We start from the raw sequence: 19,239 nt of genomic DNA, 5'->3' as shown, positions 1-19,239 counted from the left end.
TATATATATATATATATATATATATATATATATATATATATATATATAATCTATGGTATACAGTATATACTGTTATATATGTGTAATCAAAGCAAAAAAATAGAGACTGCACCAGTTTCACACACACACACATATATATATATATATACATATATATATATATATATATATATATATATTATATATATATATGTATATAAATACAATTATATTGTTGTATAATTTGGTATTTACTCCTATCTACACACACTTTTCTTGGACAAAATCAGACTTTTCTTGGTGAATTTTATCTTTGACATAGCATTTGATAAACCTTGGCCTTGTTATACCCCGAGCAGTGATATTACACACTGACATGAACTTGTTCCTTATGCTGTTGGGGGAGCTCCCGGACTCTCGAGGGTCCCCGATGGTCCCTGAACCCCGCCTTGGGTACCACTAGACCACGCACAGAGCCGCGGATGGGCGGCGCATTGAGCCAGCGTGCGAGGCGAGCGATTGGCTCTGTGCGCATGTCTTGATGCTCTGGATGTGCAGCTCATCATCATCATCACCATCATTACATGGTTGATGTCCAACAGGAAGACGCGAATATTTGCAGAACAACTCGCGTTCAGAGCTCGGAAATATCGACAAATCAGGTGGCATCATGAGCAAAGTGCAGGGAGGGATGAAATGCGTGAAATATCTGCTTTTCGTCTTCAACTTCATCTTTTGGGTAAGTCCGCTTCACCAACGGCTTGTATGGACACAACGTTGCTGCTTTAAAATCACCGTAATGCTTTTAAAAGACGGTTACCAAGCTGTGTTCTGCATGTGGTACACCTGTTAGTTTCATGGTAGTGTTTACATGTTCAACACGCTGCAGGCTAACCGTCTGAGACATTTCTGGATATTGTAATGAACTTGCCTTCGTTTCCCACTGGAGAACTGGGGGAGTTGGCCGTGCAGATGGCTCCCATCCACCTGACTCTGTGCTGTTTCCATAAACCCTCAAACCAATCAGAATATCTTATTAATCATCTTCTTTCTGATTAAATCTATAAAAAAATACCTCATTACAGCTCAGCGCCCTCTATGTAATGATGAATAAGTAAATCAAATGAGAGTCTGTGGCCACTAACCCTTTAAACACCATTATGATTTATGTATAATAAGTAATGTACTGTGGTCATACCGCAGCTCTGATGCCACTTTTCCAACACACCCACTGTTCAGATCCTCTCTCATGATTTGGCTTTGTACTGTGACTTTTTTTGCAGCAGGTCTGGGAGTTTTTAATCTGTTTTGGGAACATCATGGAGGGTTTTTGTTTATGGTCTGTTATTTAGATCTGCTCGGATGAGGTTACCTGGGGTTCCGACCACTTTCGATTTTTCTGTGCAGCGACTTCTCATCTGACATTTTGATGGATGGATATTTGGGTTGACATGTTTTTTTTGGGCTTTGGCTTGTAACCCCTAAAACAAAGTTACAGTCCATTAGAGCCCGACTGATAAAGGATTTTTAAGGCCGATACTGATCCAATAATCCGACATATATCGGCCGATATATATTTAAAAACTAAATCCAGAAACAAAGAACTGAACATGAACACATTTCCCTAACATTAGTTATTTGTAGTTATTTATAGGTTCTCATTAAAATACTGGGAAGATAATTTCAGAACAGAGGAACATCAAAATATATTAAAGGTCTGATAAATAAAATGTGTACAAATACAAACTTAAGATATGAAAATTAAAGTCCTTAGAACAAAAGCACAAAAAAACAAAAACAAATTATAGAGTTGCCAACAGGGACGCTGTACAGCGCCCTCTGGTGGACAAACCATGCAACGCCAACACTCATAACATGGTTGGCAGTCCGTTTTTATTTTATTTTTTAAATGTTCATTTATCAGAATTATTTATATGTCATTATGAATGATTCTGATGAATGAATATGAATATTTGTAGTTATTTATTTTTTATCAGCCATTATATGATCATATGAGTTTGGGACTATTGGCCGATAATATCGGCCCGCCGTTACATCGGTCGGGCTCTACTGTCCAAGCGTTGTGGACAGACTGTTCAACTAATGAGTGAAAGAAAGATTCCACCTTTTCCTTTTGTTTTGAAAAAGTAGACAGGCTTAGGACCCTACAGATTTGTCCTGCGACCCATTGGAGGGGGGGGGGGGTCCTGACTCCCAGGTTGAAAACCACTAGAGAAAAACATCAGTGCCAAATTCATTTGTTGATGCTCCCTCTTTAGATGGCAGAATCTGCACACATGTATTTGTTAAAAGGACTCCCTTGTGGTAATCCAGCAACAATTTAGTTTGTAAGTAAGTGAGCAAGAAAGTAACACTATATAGCACTTACAAAAAACAGTTACAAAGGGATACACACAAACACACACTCATGCACAATACACATGAGGAAATAAATAATAAATTACAAAATACAACTTAAATTTAAAATACAGCATAAAGGGGGTGTAGCCCTTAACGCAATGACTTGTCTACGAAGGTGGGTTTTTAAAAGAGGCTTAAAACTGTCCAGAGATTCAGGAGACCTGATAGACTGAGGGAGAAAACTTGGCCAGAAATGGCAAAGGCATGATTATGGGTTGGGTGAGGGGGTGATATACATACATTAAAATATATAACAAGTAAATAAAATGGGCATATGCGCATCATAGTTTCTTAAAGCCAAAGATGATGTTGGGTGATGGGTTGATATACATACATTAAAATATATAACCATTAAATAAAAAGGGCATCTGCTCATCATAGTTTCTTAAAGCCAAAGATGATGGCTTTAAATAGCTATTTTTGTCCTAAAAAAAAAGAGTCCAAAACCCAAAGAGAAATTAAATATTAGGTATCTGGTTTGAGTGTTGACACTGAACCCTTAACCGCTCCTGGTGAGCAGGTTGGCACCGTGCTTGGCAGCCTCTGCCACCAGTGTATGAATGTGTGTGTGTGAATGGGTGAACGTTGGCATGTGTTGTAAAGGACTTTGAGTGGTCAGTAGACTAGAAAAGAACTTCCTAAATAGGATCGGGTACTATGGAACCGGAAGCAATCGGACTGGATTAGAAAGCAAATTTCGGTTCCTCATTTCTGTTCCTCTTAATGTGTTGACCGAAATATTTCCCTTTGTCGCTCTGAAACAGACGTAAAAATATCACTTTCTCTGCAGTCTACCGTTAGCTAGCTACCGTAAATGTAGGCTACTTTTAAAATGCCATATTTTCCCTCTGGGCTCTGGTTAGCACACCACCTCAACATTTAGTTGGTTGTTACTTGTTAGTGTAACCGTTAACTATTGTGAAATTATCAAGGTTGTGTGTCAGGTGACGTAGGTTTATTTATTATAAATTTAAGTACTTTAAAATGTTAATATATTGTTACATTAAAGCATCATGTTGTCCTCGGGTCAAATTGACCCGTTTTCCTATATCAGTGTTCTTTTTAAACTACCCAATTGTAATTACCCAAAATCACATGATTGATTAATTTCTCTTTGGCAAGTACAACTCTCTACTTTCATTAATTTTCATGAAGTTTCACATAATTATTCAACTTTATAGCATTTGAAAAAAATGGAGTGGTTTTAGAATAGTATTGAGTAAAAGTTGACATATTTCAGTCTGTGATTATCCATCAGCATCCATTCCTTTAATTTTAGCCTAAATAATTCCTAATTTCTGCTTTTCTAACTCAAAAATTAGGTATAATTTCCCATGAATGAGGTTTGTTGACCATCAATTCCAAAAATAACTGTAAAACTAAAGTTAATGAGTTAGTGTTGCGTAGTGTTGAAAACGTCAAAAAAAAAGTGACAAACATTGAAAAAAAGCATTGAAAATAGGGACAAAAACAAGAGAAAAAGTGTTGATTTTCCATTTTGACTGGAAGACAACACAAGGGTTATATAAAGTAATAAACTCTATAAAAGAGCCTTTCTTTGATGTCATTTTTCAGTTTTTACAAGAATTGGTTTAGAAATCTGAATCGTTTACACAACCCTACGATACACAGCCCAGTTCATAAATGCAGTCCACTTTGTACTTAGCACATCTTTGCATTTGACATGCTGAAAGTAGGTAATGTGATGGCAATGTTTTACTCTAAAAAATGACTCAATTAACTGATTATCACGGAGGTTGCAGATTAATTTTATCTGTCAATGGACTAATTAGATGCTGTTATAGACTCTCGTAGTTCTCGTGGATGGATGCTCATGTTTACTGCTAATTGATACAGTATATATGGATCTAAACGGCTGCATTGACTCATCTGTGCTCTGTAAGACAATCCCTCGTGTCACCCGGACAGACAGCGGCCTCTTTGTTTGGGGGTTTGGGGACTGAGAGCAGAGCTGTTGTGGTCGGAGCCAAAAGGGGCATACAGTGCGCTGTCATTTTGGGGTGCCGAGCCAAAAAAGCAGCCAATGCCAGTGTGAGTTACGTCACCCAGGCACTGTGAGGCTGGCACAGCCTGTGGCTGAAATGCACCATGGGAGATGGACCGTTGATGCTGTTATGGTGCCGTTCAGATTTCAATGTTTTGATGGTCCGTGTGACAGCATGAGCTGCTCTCTTCCTTTTCCAATCCTTTGTACTCTTGTATTTTTATAGAGTTCACAAAACATTTAAAGATGGAGGGGAGTTTAAGCTAAGGTAGAGAAATATGAGTTGCAGTGTAGTTTTCAACCATCTGTTAGAACAAGTCATGAATTAAATGTTAGACATAAAACTTGAGACAACTGCAACTTGTGAAACACAAACACACATTTAGCATTAAAACCTTCCATCTGTATTGTCGCACTGTTGCTTGCTCTGGAGGAGCTGTTTGGTCCTTGTAAATTATGAAGTGTGTTGTAGACCTACTCTATCTGTATTGTCTCGAGATGACTCTTGTTATGAATTGATACTATAAATAAAATTGAATTGAATTGAATTGAATTTTATATATTTAGATATAACATTGTCGGTTTAAATCAAATAATGCTATTTGGGTGTATGTGAAAGGCCAGAAGGATTAACTTTCTCAGGGTGACACCTGGTTTCAATCGATGGATTTATTTCTGGTGATGCCCTCTCAATGTTGTGCAAACGTATCAGGCACATCCCACCTGATATTTAAACCTAGGCTGTATTTCAAGCGTAGACTGTATATTAACGGACAGAGCATGTGTGACGTCACCCATTGGTGTGTGGAGATCTGCTATGAGTCGTCGAGTTTGCCTCTTACGGGCGCAGCCATCCTGGTTGCGGATGTGACGATTTTAGACGAGAGGGAGGAGTGAGGGAGGAGCGGCTTACACTCTACGATACGTTACACACTTTCACTGGCAATCACATCATAGCCACGCCCTAAGACAACCCATTCTTTATTGCCGTTTTTAAAATCAACCAGACCATAATTCAAAAAATGAACATCATTCTGTGTTGCAGAAGACTAAAAACTAGCGATTGAGACCCTGAACTCATTATGAAAAGGTTGACTGAGGTAATAAATCAAGTGAGAAGTGGGTCACTTTTTTACAGACTTCTACAGAAACAGACCTCCTTTTGCAACCGCACGTGTTGCCCCCTGCTGGAATTCACATAGAATGCATCTTTAAGGCATTTCCTCATTTGCAGCACTTTGCCGAACCGGGGGCTCTGTCCATTGATATTACAGTCAATGACCAGTAAAAACAACATAACTGCAAAAATGTCACCAAAAAAAGTTGTTCCGTTGGCTACACCTGCAGCCTACAAACTGTTGGAGAGGGTAAGATGGAGAAATGGGATTCAGCCTTATGCGTCTCTCTGGTCGATGTGGCAGCCATTGTTGCCTGTTGCACCATGTATATCGCTACCCCTCGGTTTCAAGTAAGCTGGCGTCCTCCCTTAATTTTTTCATTCACTGTCTATGGTTCCTAGGGCCATACACCCCTTACCCCTCGATCATAAAAAGAAACGGGACACCACTAGGTCCCGCGTGAACGTGCAAAAACGAGGGGAAAGGTTAAGGGGTAGGGGTAAGATAAAGAAATGAGATTCAGCCTAAACAGGTCTAACCCGAGGTGCATTAACATCTCTGGCAGCAGTTTGTTTGGTATGTACGGAAGGAGAAAGTGAGCATCAGTAGCCACTCTGCTAAAGAGAAAAAGTCGAGGGTGCCTTCTGCAGAATATTAATCAACAGAAGAGCCAAAGAAAGAAGAAAAAAACACGATGGGCCTCAATGTTTAACTGAGAAGTGATTTCTGAACAACACTGAGAACTGATCACCAAAGACAACACCTAAATCCTGAGAATTGAGGGGGACATTGGGATCCTTATTTCAACATTTTGCATTAATATCCTGTAAAAGTGTGAAATTATGACATGAATAGGACTCACATATTGTATTGTTCCTCAGCTGTCGGGCCTGTTGGTGCTGGCTGTGGGACTTTGGCTCAGGTTTGACCCGGAAACGGTGGAGCTACTGACGGGTGATGCCGCCCCCGACACCTTCTTCATAGGTACGCCCTACAATTACACTTCATGCCGATCAATATTTATCTTTTTGTGATAAACTGTTATGATAACTGATTATCTTGATTCAGTAAAGTCCTTTTTAATAACTTAGTGGTCCGGGTTCTGTGTACATCCACCACTCAGCAATGCAATGATGCAGATAAGGTCGGCAGATATTTTTTTTTATGCGAGTATTAACATTAAGAAAGGAAAAGTCAGTTGGGTTTTATCAGCCATGAAGCAGCTTAAATTTGAATATTTCTACTGAAGAATTTAAAGATCCTCTCAGAGCCAGAACGTAGAGTTTGACATCTTGATTGGCTGTGAAAGATTCTTAAAGATATAATTTCATGGAAATTTAAGACACATTTTCAGTATGAAAGAAACCTAATTTAGGTGTAAAAATGGCCCCAAATCAATCTTCTCATCAGAGAACAGTACCAGATAGATTTCATGCTCGATGACACGCGCTGTAATGACAATTCAACAAACACTTGTTAGCTTCTTGGAGGGGGCGGGTGGGGATTAACTGAAGGGCATTTCAGTGGGGGCACAGATAACCCATTACTGAGCGGTAATGAACACTTAGCGAGCACATTTTACCCTCAATGCATTGTGATGTGTCATCACTTCCTCTCACGATGGTGGCTCTTTCCTGAGTGGTTGTGATTATTATTATTAAGCATGTTATTTTTCAATCGGCGGATGTGCCACCTTGCTCTGATGCTCGGCATATGAAGAATACACGTCAAACCGTTGTTAACACGCACCATTAGTGGCAGTGCTTGGGTTTATGGGTTGTGGAGAGAATTGCTCATGTTTCCAAACACTGATCAGAGTTCCATCAGAGATGCTGAGACAGTGAGAAACGAACCAGAGCCTAACTGATTAATGAACAGCGCTGTCTCTGGGCTGACGTGTCTTTAAGTTTGTAGCACTCGGGTTGCGTTTGATTGTTATAGTTATTATAATGTTCCTTTGCAGAGCTCAGAAGAAAACACACAGTAAGTTATTAACACACACACTAGAGTGGACAAATGCCCTTCAGTGTGTAGAAGTGGTCCAGTACTACACACAATAGGCCCTCTCTCTCTCTCTCGTTCTCTCTGTGTCTCTTTCTCTCTATCTGTGTGTGTGTGTGTGTGTTGCTCTTTCTTTCTCTCACTCTGTCTCTCTTTCTCCCTCTCTCTCTCTGTCTCTTTCTCTCCATCTGTGTGTGTCGTTCTCTCTCTTTCTCTCTCTCTGTCTATCTCTCTCTCTCTTTCTCCCTCTCTCTGTGTCTCATTCTCTCTATCTGTGTGTGTGTGTGTGTGTGTGTGTGTGTGGCTCTTTCTCTATCTCTCTCTCTATCTCTCTCTCTATCTCTCTCTCTCTCTCTCTCTCTCTCTCTGCGTGGGAGCAGATGATTAGAATGAAGCCTATTCTTGTTACTGCCGTTTAGACTATGACCTAAAATGGTGACTTCACTTCATCAGCTCTCTGCTGGGCCCTCATGGGACTTTATGGCTGCCCCCCCCCCCCCCCCCCCCCCCCACACACACACACTTAAGGCCACAGGGAGCAGGTTGGGTGGGGCAGGTGACAGGTGACACAGAGTCTACCACGAAGACTCCTTTAGTGGCAGTCACAACGCTGCACCATGCAGTGTATGTTTATACAAAATAAAACAAGTAGCTTGTGGAAATGTGAGGGGGAAAAGCACCGAAGGTATCAAAGGTAAAGAAATATAGCCTACAACACATAAACACCCAATATAAACTGTCATACAAGATATTCCTGAGCTAAAACCTGCTGGTGTTCTCACAGTTTTCCATCTGTCGGTAATCTTTGGTTTCAGTTGACATGCAAATAACAGAGTCCGCCCAACGTGTTTTTTCAGTGTGTACATTTCCTTAAGCACCTTACTGTACTTCATTGTAATTTACAACACAGTCCAGTGGCAAATTGTGTACTTTTTACCCCGGATACTGTGGCTCAACAATCCCAACTGTCAGGATTTTACATACAAAAGGTCTCATTATCTTACAACATATGCTGCATGCATGTTTTTATACATTTATAGTAATGTATAAAATGTCCATGTTGCTGAATTTACATGGTCAGCTACAATATTAAAATCCAGCTTACTTATTAACCCATTAGTAATAATAATCCAGTATGATATAATGTATAATAAAACACTGAAAGGGGACAATCTGCAACAGGCACTTTAGTGTGAGTACATAAGTTTTACCGGTGATGGAATATTTGACTTTCTTGTGTTGCTACGACCGAGTGCAGCAGATGACCTAATGCAAAGTTAAATGCATCTACACTGACATTCAAAGGTTTAGAATCACCTTATATTACAGTAAGTCATATTGATGTAGAATAGAAAAAAAACAGACACCAAATGTATTATGTACATTTGAAATAGCTTTGGCCCCAAAAGAGGAAGAATAAATGAATAAAACTTCTATTTAGCCGATGCCCCCACAGCGGTGCATTACAGGGAAGAACACTGTTGGAACCATTTTTTTTTTCGATTTGGGATTTGTTTTCCAGTCCAGGATAGCGGGATGTTCAGATGATGTTCTCTGATCCCATTACAACGGTGCTTCCCCTCGACTGACCTTCTGTTTCTATTGTAACGTTGTAAGAAGAGTAGCTTTGCTAAAGAGACACACCTGGCAATTCGAGCAGCGCGGTGGCCCAGGGGTTGGCACTTCTGCCTCACTGCAGAGGTCGAACCCCAGTCCAGGAAGGGCCCTGGGTGGGTGGGTTTCCTCTGGGTGCTCTGGTTTCCTCCCACCATAAAGACATGCATGCTAGGTAACCAGGACTACAGTTGAAAATTTGCCGACTGGCTAACACTGGCACATTTACAGAAATGTTGATGAACGTGCATTGTCCTAATCAAATTAAAAAATATATACAAATATTCCAGCTTGTTATGCGCTGCATTATTGTGCCTTAACACTGACATGAGATCCTGGTCCTATTTAAGTCTGCACATACTTTATTTTGATGCTAAGCATTCAGCTTCCTCGACCAATGACTGCTGATATCTCCTGTTCCAATTTATAATTTCACTGTTGCTCAGAGGTGTCTTTTTCTGCCATATTAATTGTCCGTCTTGTTAAACCATTGTACATTTTTCTGTTTTCCATGTACAAAACAAATCAGGTTTTGCTAAAAAAAAAAACATTGCGAAAGGCTGCGACATACGGTGAAGGAAGTGACAGTAGAAAACTGTACTGCACACAAAATGTAGCTGTCATTCTTTTTATAGGCTATACATATAAATTCTATTCAATGTTCAATTTGTTCAAGACAAGAACGTTGGAAATGTTTTCCTTTCATGTGTTTCACGTTCAACAAGTAATTTGTTGTATTTTTGAAGAATATTGAAAGCAAAAGAAATGAAAAAAAAGAAAGAAATTCTTCATAAAAAGTCATCCCTTTTGGTTACTTTCTGCTTTGAAAGTAACTGCTGCTGTTTAGCATTCATTCATTCATTCATTCATTCATTCATTCATTCCTACATACAATGACCAACCATTGGTTTTCATTTCACACCAAATTTCCATTTAAAACAGAGGAATCTATCAAATACCAGCTACATACACAGTACACATACTGAGTACACTTTAATATCTGTTTATTTATTGCAAGTAATATCGTTATCGCGACATTCAGCAACATTATCGCATATTTTCCTCTAATCGTGCAGCCCTAAAACAAGCCCTTTATACAAATCCTTTCGTGAAGAGGACTTTCTACAACCTAAAAGCTTGTAAACAGCATTCTAAAATCTAGAGTAGTCCTCTCCGCCACCTGACTGGACCCAGTCGAGCGTTTGTGGCAGGGGATTCCAAACCTCTAAACAGAGATGTGTGTGTATATGTGTCTGACAGATCGTGCAGAGGATCGATGGTGTTACAGCAGGAGCCTTAGCAACAAAATAAATATCATCACGAGCGGAATGGTGGAGCGTTGCTGCCTACATGCACCTCCAGCAAAGAGACGGAACAGAGCGACACCACAACAAGTTAAAGTGGAAGCATTCCCCGTGGGTGAATCACTTTCCATTCGGTCACCTTTTGTCGCCCTGCGCGCCAGCATGTAAACAGCCATGATGAGCATTCAGACACAGACAGAAGATACGGACAGAAAGGAAATATTCATCACCACCGGCTGCCAGAATTAACAAGGACAAAGTGATCTGTTAAATATCAACCGTTTTGCTACGAGGAAGTGCTAAACACATCACCGGCCAAGTCCGCCATGATCCCTTCTGTGTGGAGACTTTGTACACACACAGCAGAAGCTGGCACGGCTCGTTGGATTTTCCATGTTTAACCCTATGCTTCGAAGAAGCGCATCCCTTGTTTTCAGCCCCCTTTCAGCTATTCACCTCATCATCACCTCCCCTTTTGTTCAACAGCAGGAAAACAACAGCTTGCAACTCCCCCCCCCATGTGGATTAATTAAATTGCTGCAGTGGTTGCTGTCTATGTCGTGGACCTATGGGACGGGTCCGGTGTATAGTTACAGTGCCAAGGGCTCAGTAGTGAGGGCTGGGAGCAAGGGACCAGACTGGGGGGGGGGGGTGACGACATCCAGGCTCACAGGCGAGCTGGGATGGTCGGAAGATGTTGTACACCCGAAAATTAGATTTGCCTTTTAACTAAGCACATGGCATCTGTTGTACTGCTTTACCCCGCAGCACCATGAATGTGAGTCTGAGTAACTGGAAATAACACCATAATGGACTCTGTAGACTCTGTAGCTCCATCAGATTGAATTCAAATTCAAGTCGTGATACTGCACAGAGTCTGGCTGCACCGCAGAGAGATAGATGAGAAGGATATTCATCTATTTGCATCTTGCCTAGAGCAGGACAGAGTCCAGTGTCTCGTTGTGTTCAGCACACCGAGAGAGATGGACAGATGGTTTTCATTTTCAGAGGATTTCATTTTTTGGACTCTCTCGACAAGCCCTGAACCATCTTGAAACCAAGATCTCTCTGGAGCTTTTATAACTTCACATACCAGACCGCGACACCTTTAGACACGCCACCTCTAATGTGACAGATTAAATGGACTCATCTAAAAATACACCACAAGGTGGCAAAATGACACTGCAGTGTTATTTTTTTGTTGTGTTTCCAACTTCTTTCATCTTTAAAATTCACCAGTGGTCGGACTGAAGGAGTGAGCTGATAATCGCACTGAATTGTGGGCGGCTATTCAGAGCTTTCAGGCTACTCAAAGAGTTTCCACCTACGCTTTTCTGGTGGTCCACAAACACAACAACCCTCCTTTTATAAACTCTGCTTCCACAAAGACAATAAAGCCATGGATCACGCTGCCATCCTCAGTTGAAGCTGCGAACTGCACACACTGCTTAGATTCTAGTCCTCGAGTCTATTTAGGCCATACAGTCCTCTGTCGTGGACATTATAGGATTGGTGGATTGTTCCTTTTTATTTTTATTTATTTATTTATTTCTACAGAGAAAAACATGTTAAAGTGCCAACCTGTCTGCTTTTTCTCTCCTCAGCTGTGTACATCCTTCTCGGTGCCGGCGGGCTGATGATGATCGTGGGGTTTTTCGGTTGTTTCGGGGCTGTACGGGAGTCTCAGTGTCTTCTGGCATCGGTGAGTTCAAGAGCTCAAAAGTGCCGCTGTCGTGTTATTATTCATACACTGCGGTGTTAAAGCCATAGAGATATACTGAATGGGAAACAGTCCCTCTGAATGTTTTGATCATGACGCTTTATTATTTTATAGGTCTCTAATTTCTAAGTTAGCCTACCTGTCTCCATCTATCTTGATCTGTGTGTAATTCAGCACTACGTATGGGGGAAATAGAGTTTGGTTGGTACACTAATAGGATCAATTCATTTGAAGGGTAAAACAAGTTAAAAGCTTATGAAAGCATACAATTATTGTACAATGTTCTTTGAATACAAATATTGAGAATAAAGTTTCTAACCATTTATTATTAATAATGGATGAATATTTACTTTTTGTTTGAATGGAGCTTTTTTTCTTTCAAGAAAAATCCCTTTTTTTCTTCCTATATGTAAAGTAGCACCAGTTTCCAGGAAACTTCCTAGGAAATAGTCGATAGATAGCCTAGATCGATAGATAGATAGACTAGCATAGATAGATAGATAGATAGGAAGAATAGATAGATTAGATAGATAGATAATAGATAGATAGAAGACTAGATAGATAGATAATAAAGCTAGATGATAGATAGATAGATAGATAGATAGATAGATAGTAGATAGATATAGATAGATAGATAGATAGATAGATAGATAGATAGACAGATAGATAGATAGAACATCATACATACATACATAGATAGATGATAGATAGATATAGATACATACTACATACATAGATAGATAGATAGATAGATAGATAGATGAGACGACAGACAGACAATAGAAGATGATAGATGATAGATAGATAGACAGACAGACAGACAGACCGAGACAGACAGACAGACAGACAGACAGACAGACAGACAGATAGATGATAGATAGTAGATAGATGATAGATAGATACATGATAGATATGATAGATAGATAGATAGATAGATAGATAGATAGATCAGACAGAGACAGATAGTAGATAGATAGAGAAGACAGATAGATAGAAGATAGATAGTAGATAGATAGATAGATAGATAAGATACATACATACATAGATAGATAGATAGATAGATAGATAGATAGATAGATAGATAGACAGATATATGATAGATACATATATGATGGATAGATAGATACATACATACCAAGATAGATAGATAGATAGATAGATAGATAGATAGTGATAGATAGATAGAAAGATATAGATAGATAGACAGAGATAGATAGATGGCTGGAAGGATAGATAGATAGATGATAGCTAGATAGATAGATAGATAGATAGATAGATAGACAGACAGACAGATAGATGTAGATAGATAGATAGATAGATAGATAGATAGATAGATACATACATACATACATAATACATACATACATACATAGATAGTAGATAGACAGATAGATAGATAGATACATATATAGATGGATAGATAGATATACATAGTAAGATAGATATATATAGATAGATGGATAGATAGCATACATACATAGATAGATAGTAGATAGATAGATAGATAGATGATAGATAGATAGATAAATAGATAGACATAGATAGATAGATAGATAGATAGATAGATAGATAGATAGATAGATAGATAGATAGATAGATAGATAGATAGATAGACAAGATAGATAGATAGATAGATAGATAGATAGTAGATAGCTAGATAGATACATTATATAGATAGATAGTAGATAGAAGTAGATAGAGAGATAGATAGATAGTATAGACAGATAGATAGATAGATTAGTACATATATAGATAGATAGATAGATAGATAGATAGATAGACAGATAGATAGATAGATAGATAGATACATATATAGATAGATAGACAGATAGATAGATAGACAGATACTTTATTCATCCCGAAGGAAATTTTAAGCATTCAGTAGCAAGACAATCATAACACAACAAACACATATATCACACATAACTAAGAATAAAAAATACAATTAAAAATTGAAAATCACTCATAGGAAATGACTTAAAATAAAAATGAAGTGCTACCATGTCTGCTTGTATGAAAGCAAGCCCCCAGTAGAATGCAGTAATCAGCTTCTCTTCTGTGCTGCAGTTCTTCGCTTGCCTTCTGATAGTCTTTGGAGCAGAGGTCGCCGCTGGTGTGTTTGGATTCATAAACAAGGAACAGGTGCAACACTCGAGCAACACAAGTTTGAAATCACGATGTAACAAAACAAAACAAAAAAATCCCAGAACTATCTTTTTTTCTCAATGCACAGATTGTTGAGGAAGTCCAAAAGTTTTACAGCAGCTCCATCGCTGACCTCTCCAATCCGAACGGCACCGCGGTCGCATTGATTTACCACAAAACTGTGAGTAAAACTTGTCCTCTGTCATAATGGTTGTCACAGTTAACGCCAACAACATCACGGTTGTAATTCTTTTTTTACTTTTCACATTCACAGCTGAACTGTTGCGGAGCTTCCACATCAGACGCGTCTAGCACACTTTGTGAAAACGCCGAAGCCCCCCAGGTAAAGCCTCATGCCTGCTATGACGCTTCATAACCACATGGTGGCAGCATAGCCCTGATTTTAGATCACAGGAGTTGGTGCAATTTAGTATAAGTATGGCATTGGATCAGTAGAGATTATGTGCAGCAACTGTAATTATAATATGTAAGAATGTAATAACAATGCTTTATTTTTTTGGTTTTAGAACTGTCTCACTGCAATAACAGACTTCTTCAATGAAAAGCTGCATATCATTGGATACACTGGGATTGGGATTGCAGGAGTAATGGTGAGGATTAACGAAACCTTGAATTTGAACTTCATTAACCCCAAATTGTAATTAGACTTCACAGTCATGTCAACAATTTGCAGGTTGTACTTGGTTGTGCTACTTTACATGAAGCTCCATACATTTTTCAACTTTGAGTTAACAACATAAATGTGTCTGCTCTCAGATTATAGGAATGATCTTCAGTATGGTTCTGTGTTGTGCCATCAGGAACAACAGGGAGGTTATATAGATGGTGAGTTGACCACACGCACACACACACACACACACACACACACACACACACACACACTGTCTGATCCCTTCATAATCAATGTCATATCTCATAGAGTGATCTGGTGGGGGAGTTCACTGAATATCACAGAGAGAGTACAATACATCCCAGTTGTCTGCGGGCCAAATTCCACACAATACGCTGGATCGTTATCTTCACACCTTCTCCTCAACTCCACCAGCACTGAAAATGTCTTTCTCTGTTCTTTTCCATAACACATGCTCAGCATTCTGGCACAACTCTGTGACATTCCTCAGTTTTAACATGTTTTTGTTACACAGTGCTGCACTGTAGCTCCAACACAGTACATGAGCCTTCTTTGACACAGGAATGTTGTGGCTGCTGTAAATATGGACAGCTATTTAATGCACCTACTCTTAACATTATTTATCGTGCCCTTATTATGTAACCAATACTACTTTGTGTGCTTAAATGGTTTGAGAACTAGCCTACCTTTACATTTCCATTATGTGCCTATTTAGTCCCACAAGTAAGCCTCTAGCTATCGCACTTGTTACCTATGACCTATTTATCTTGTGATTTGAATATGTACATAGCTCCCTGTCAAGTATTTCTACTTTAAAGCACAATAGAGAAAGTGTAATGACAATGTCACCCCAAAGGGTTTAGGGAAGGTCTGATGATAAACTGCCACTCTGTGAATCTCCAAATTCATCTAAAAGGTCAATAAGACTACATCTTGAGCTCTTCTGGAGCACGTGTTAACTGTAACAGTCAGATAGTTTGCATTTTGTGTGAATTCTTTTAGATGTAAATTTTGTTGTGTGCCAATAAGATGTCAATTATAGAATAATATAGTGTATGCTTTACTGTTAACCGTAATAAAAATATTGGGTGGTTTTATTAATGTTTGGTTATTTCCCGCCTTTTAAGTGTCTGAACAAGTTTTCTTCTTGGTGAAGCAGAGCAGTTATGTCTCATAAGTGTAAATTTTGTGGTCGGTGAGCTTCCTGAGACTCACCAGAGCTCTGTGACAGGAAATGGCAGCACATTGCTAAACCAATACTGATGGCCTGCTTACTTGCTGACATTTGTTAAACAGTAATTTTATTTCTTGAATGAAAATGTACAATAGTTTCCCTACATCTGCATAGCCCTTGTTAAGCTATTCAGTCAAATCAATCCATGAACACAGAAGGAGTACATTGCAAATTTTAATGTATATATAGACGGTATGTACAAAAAATCCTTTAGAAACACAACTTATGTAACAGTCAAATTTCTCTCACAGTAATAATGCTTGTTTTGGCTAAAAGTGTTAACTCAGAGAGAAACGTCAGTCTGCTCTGTCAAGGCATAAACCATAACAAGTCTTTTGAGGTTCAGGTATGCATATGTAAATGTCGAAGCTGAGATTTGTGGACCATACATAGTGTGAATGAATGCATCTCAAGTTTTTTGCAGGTATTAAGATACTAACGCTGCAGTTCACAGACTACAACTATAGGTCTAACATCAAATGTATAACAGGACACGGTTATGGTTTGGTAGACCATATGGTCCCACGTCAGTAGGATGGTTCATAATCAGTGGAAATCAGTGCTATTCAAACTGATAATGTAAAAAGATCCCTTCGCAATTAATATTATCATTATTATAATATATTGGGCCCCATATATCCCCCCTTTTAAACCTTTGTTCCAACTTGGAAGGAATTGTAACATGAGACAGAAAAGAAAGACAAAAAGTACAGTTCTGCAAAGCTGCTGCATTCAGCAATTCAAAATAAAACTAGCATATGCATAAAGAATATGGAAAGTGATAGCATGGAAGAAAACATAAAAAAATAGGTCTGGTTCTTTGATGGAGTGAGCTCCCCTCCCTCACAGAGGGAAAAAGAAAAGGACTGTCAAGGACAAAGAAAGAATGACACTGCAACTCCAAGTCCCCCAGCCCGGTAAGGCTAACCGCTTCAAGTGCAAACATTGGCAACAGCCTACTGAATTAGTCACAAAAGTGTTTGAGTGCAACACAGCTGTCAGACCACACAGACGTCTTCAGAAGCCTTCATGACTTAGTCAGAGAAAGACGTGTGTGATTTTCTCTTGCTGTAAATTGGTGGTATGTAGCTGCCAGTTGTTCCACCGTGTTCGCTCAGATGGTCCTGTGCATGGCCTGCCAGCAAGTTGATATGCTCTCATGCCAAAAGGAGGTTTAAAGGAGAGTTGTCCAGGATGTACTCGCCAATGCCAGCAAAGTACATAACTTGTGCAATGCCGAACAGAGGAGCAATGACCAGAGCTCGACAGCCAGCCCCTTTCAGGAATGCAGAGGGCCCCTCCTTCTGCATTATTTTACTGTGGAGAACCAGAGGGATGGGTTTATGTATACACACGCACACAAAAAGGTAGGTAGGTAGGTAGGTAGGTATGTAACAAGGAATGACTCATCTGTCTTACCTTACACAATCCACAACTCCATTGTAAGCCTCCTCACTGGACCCTTTGTTCAGTGACTGCAGTCTAGTCTTCACCACTGGGGGGAAAAAAAAGAAAAGTATTAGATTACATTCCAGAAACATTACAGTGCTGCAACTAGGGCAGATCACAGCTGACATGGCTTCTTAAAAACTCACCATCACAGGGATTAACGGCCACAGCGGCAGTAGAACCTGCCACACAGCCAGAGAGGAAAGCCCAATAGAAGGGGGACGACTGCTCGGGACTGGGTTTGCCAAGGCGGTTCAGGTTGGCAAACAACGGGAAGTAGACAATAGAAAAGGGCACATCCCTAAAGAAATTAAAGAAAATGTTGTTTTAGACCCAAACCCTGATACACAGTAACTGGTCAAACAAGTTAACATGGTTCCTCCTCGGGGGGGACAAGAGTTTTACCTAATCAGTGTAGCCCCCAGCCCTCTGTAGAGCCCTCGGATGCCCTGCGTACGGAGGAGGTCCTTGGCTATCTGCGTGGCTGACACAGCTCGTGGTGCTGAGACCACCGTTCCAGAATTGTAGGAGCGGCTGAGCACGGTGTTAGTGGCCACAAGCTTGGCGGGAGCCATCATAACCGGTTTTTGCTGTTGGGCCGCTTTGGACAAAAGACAAAACATGTTAACTCGTTAAACACACGCACACGCACGCAGATAATATTCCATGTCAACGTTGTATTCTCACCAAGTCTGCCTGCGTCCTGTAGCTGTATCTTGAGCATTTCCATGGGGGTGGTGATAACAACCTGGCACATGCCTGCACCACAACCTGCCAGCATCTCCTTGAACACTGTTTGGCCCTTTCTGTTAACGGATAGGGAAAAATATAATGCAACACAAATATAAAGCAACACAATGATGAAATAGTGTACTTCGTTAAGAATATGTTCTGATGATTTAGCTTACCCGTCCTTGGAGAGGTGATGTCTGAAGAAGTCATTAGCAGCCAGCTTGATTGCCTTCTCAGGGGTGACCAGGGTCAAATTTACAGCAGCACCTAAGGGAGAACAGACAGTTAGCACCGAAGTCACAATCACGTTTCATTTAGTACATACACAAAAACATTCCCTGCCACTACCATTGCAGCATTAGCATGTCAAGTAGCCCAGTGTGCAGCTAATTTATAAAATACAGGGCAAATGCTTTAAGATTTTTCAGTTTAGAGTAACTTCAGTTATAATGATGAAAGTGGACTATGTCAAAAGAAATTACTGTAAATGAAGAACAAGCAAGACAAGAAATGAGGAGAGTGATGAATAACCACAGAAAGATGCACACACCACATCTATGAAGTACAATGAGTCAGTTTATGATGAAAAGGGCCCAGTTCACATAGAGGACATTTAAAGAAAAGGAAAAGAGTTTTTATTGAAAGGCTACAACTCAATTGGTAGGTTAATGACAAGAGACATCAATAGAAGTTAGTGAAAGGACAGAGTGAAGCCTTGTGTTTGTACTGTGTATGCAGGCTTTAGACAAACTTAAAAACTGATTTGTGAGACTGTCTAAAATAAACATTATTTAGCCACAAATTCATTTTCAAGATCGACCAAAGTCTGCAAGAACACGCTTAATACAGGCTTAAAAAAAAAGAA

The 19,239-nt window shown here is 39.7% G+C and overlaps 2 protein-coding genes across 2 annotated transcripts in view; one reads left to right on the top strand and one right to left on the bottom strand.

The window, feature by feature from the left end:
• Window positions 1–515: 515 nt before the first annotated feature.
• LOC116688311 (tetraspanin-2) lies at window positions 516–16,056 on the top strand. The gene is given in 10 exon segments (XM_074783853.1): window positions 516–606; window positions 608–718; window positions 6,405–6,507; window positions 12,047–12,144; window positions 14,230–14,304; window positions 14,396–14,488; window positions 14,582–14,650; window positions 14,835–14,918; window positions 15,085–15,153; window positions 15,248–16,056. Coding segments are annotated over 9 exon segments (735 nt in total). The 5' UTR covers window positions 516–570; the 3' UTR covers window positions 15,151–15,153; window positions 15,248–16,056.
• Window positions 16,057–16,354: 298 nt separating this feature from the next.
• The window catches only part of slc25a55a (solute carrier family 25 member 55a), a 5,788-nt gene continuing 2,903 nt past the window's right edge, over window positions 16,355–19,239 (bottom strand). Inside the window, exons 5-10 of the mRNA XM_032513596.1 lie at window positions 18,551–18,641; window positions 18,330–18,448; window positions 18,048–18,243; window positions 17,789–17,943; window positions 17,613–17,688; window positions 16,355–17,510 (exon numbers count right to left, since the gene is read on the bottom strand). Coding sequence (XP_032369487.1) covers window positions 17,351–17,510; window positions 17,613–17,688; window positions 17,789–17,943; window positions 18,048–18,243; window positions 18,330–18,448; window positions 18,551–18,641 — 797 coding nt within the window. The 3' untranslated portion in view covers window positions 16,355–17,350. The remainder of the gene's footprint in view (window positions 17,511–17,612; window positions 17,689–17,788; window positions 17,944–18,047; window positions 18,244–18,329; window positions 18,449–18,550; window positions 18,642–19,239) is intronic.

Source organism: Etheostoma spectabile, chromosome 4 (assembly GCF_008692095.1).
Source record: "Etheostoma spectabile isolate EspeVRDwgs_2016 chromosome 4, UIUC_Espe_1.0, whole genome shotgun sequence".
NCBI classification, from domain to species: Eukaryota; Metazoa; Chordata; class Actinopteri; order Perciformes; family Percidae; genus Etheostoma; species Etheostoma spectabile.
The sequence above is the reverse complement of the archived record's forward strand: the minus strand, read 5'-3'. Positions and strand labels throughout refer to the sequence as shown.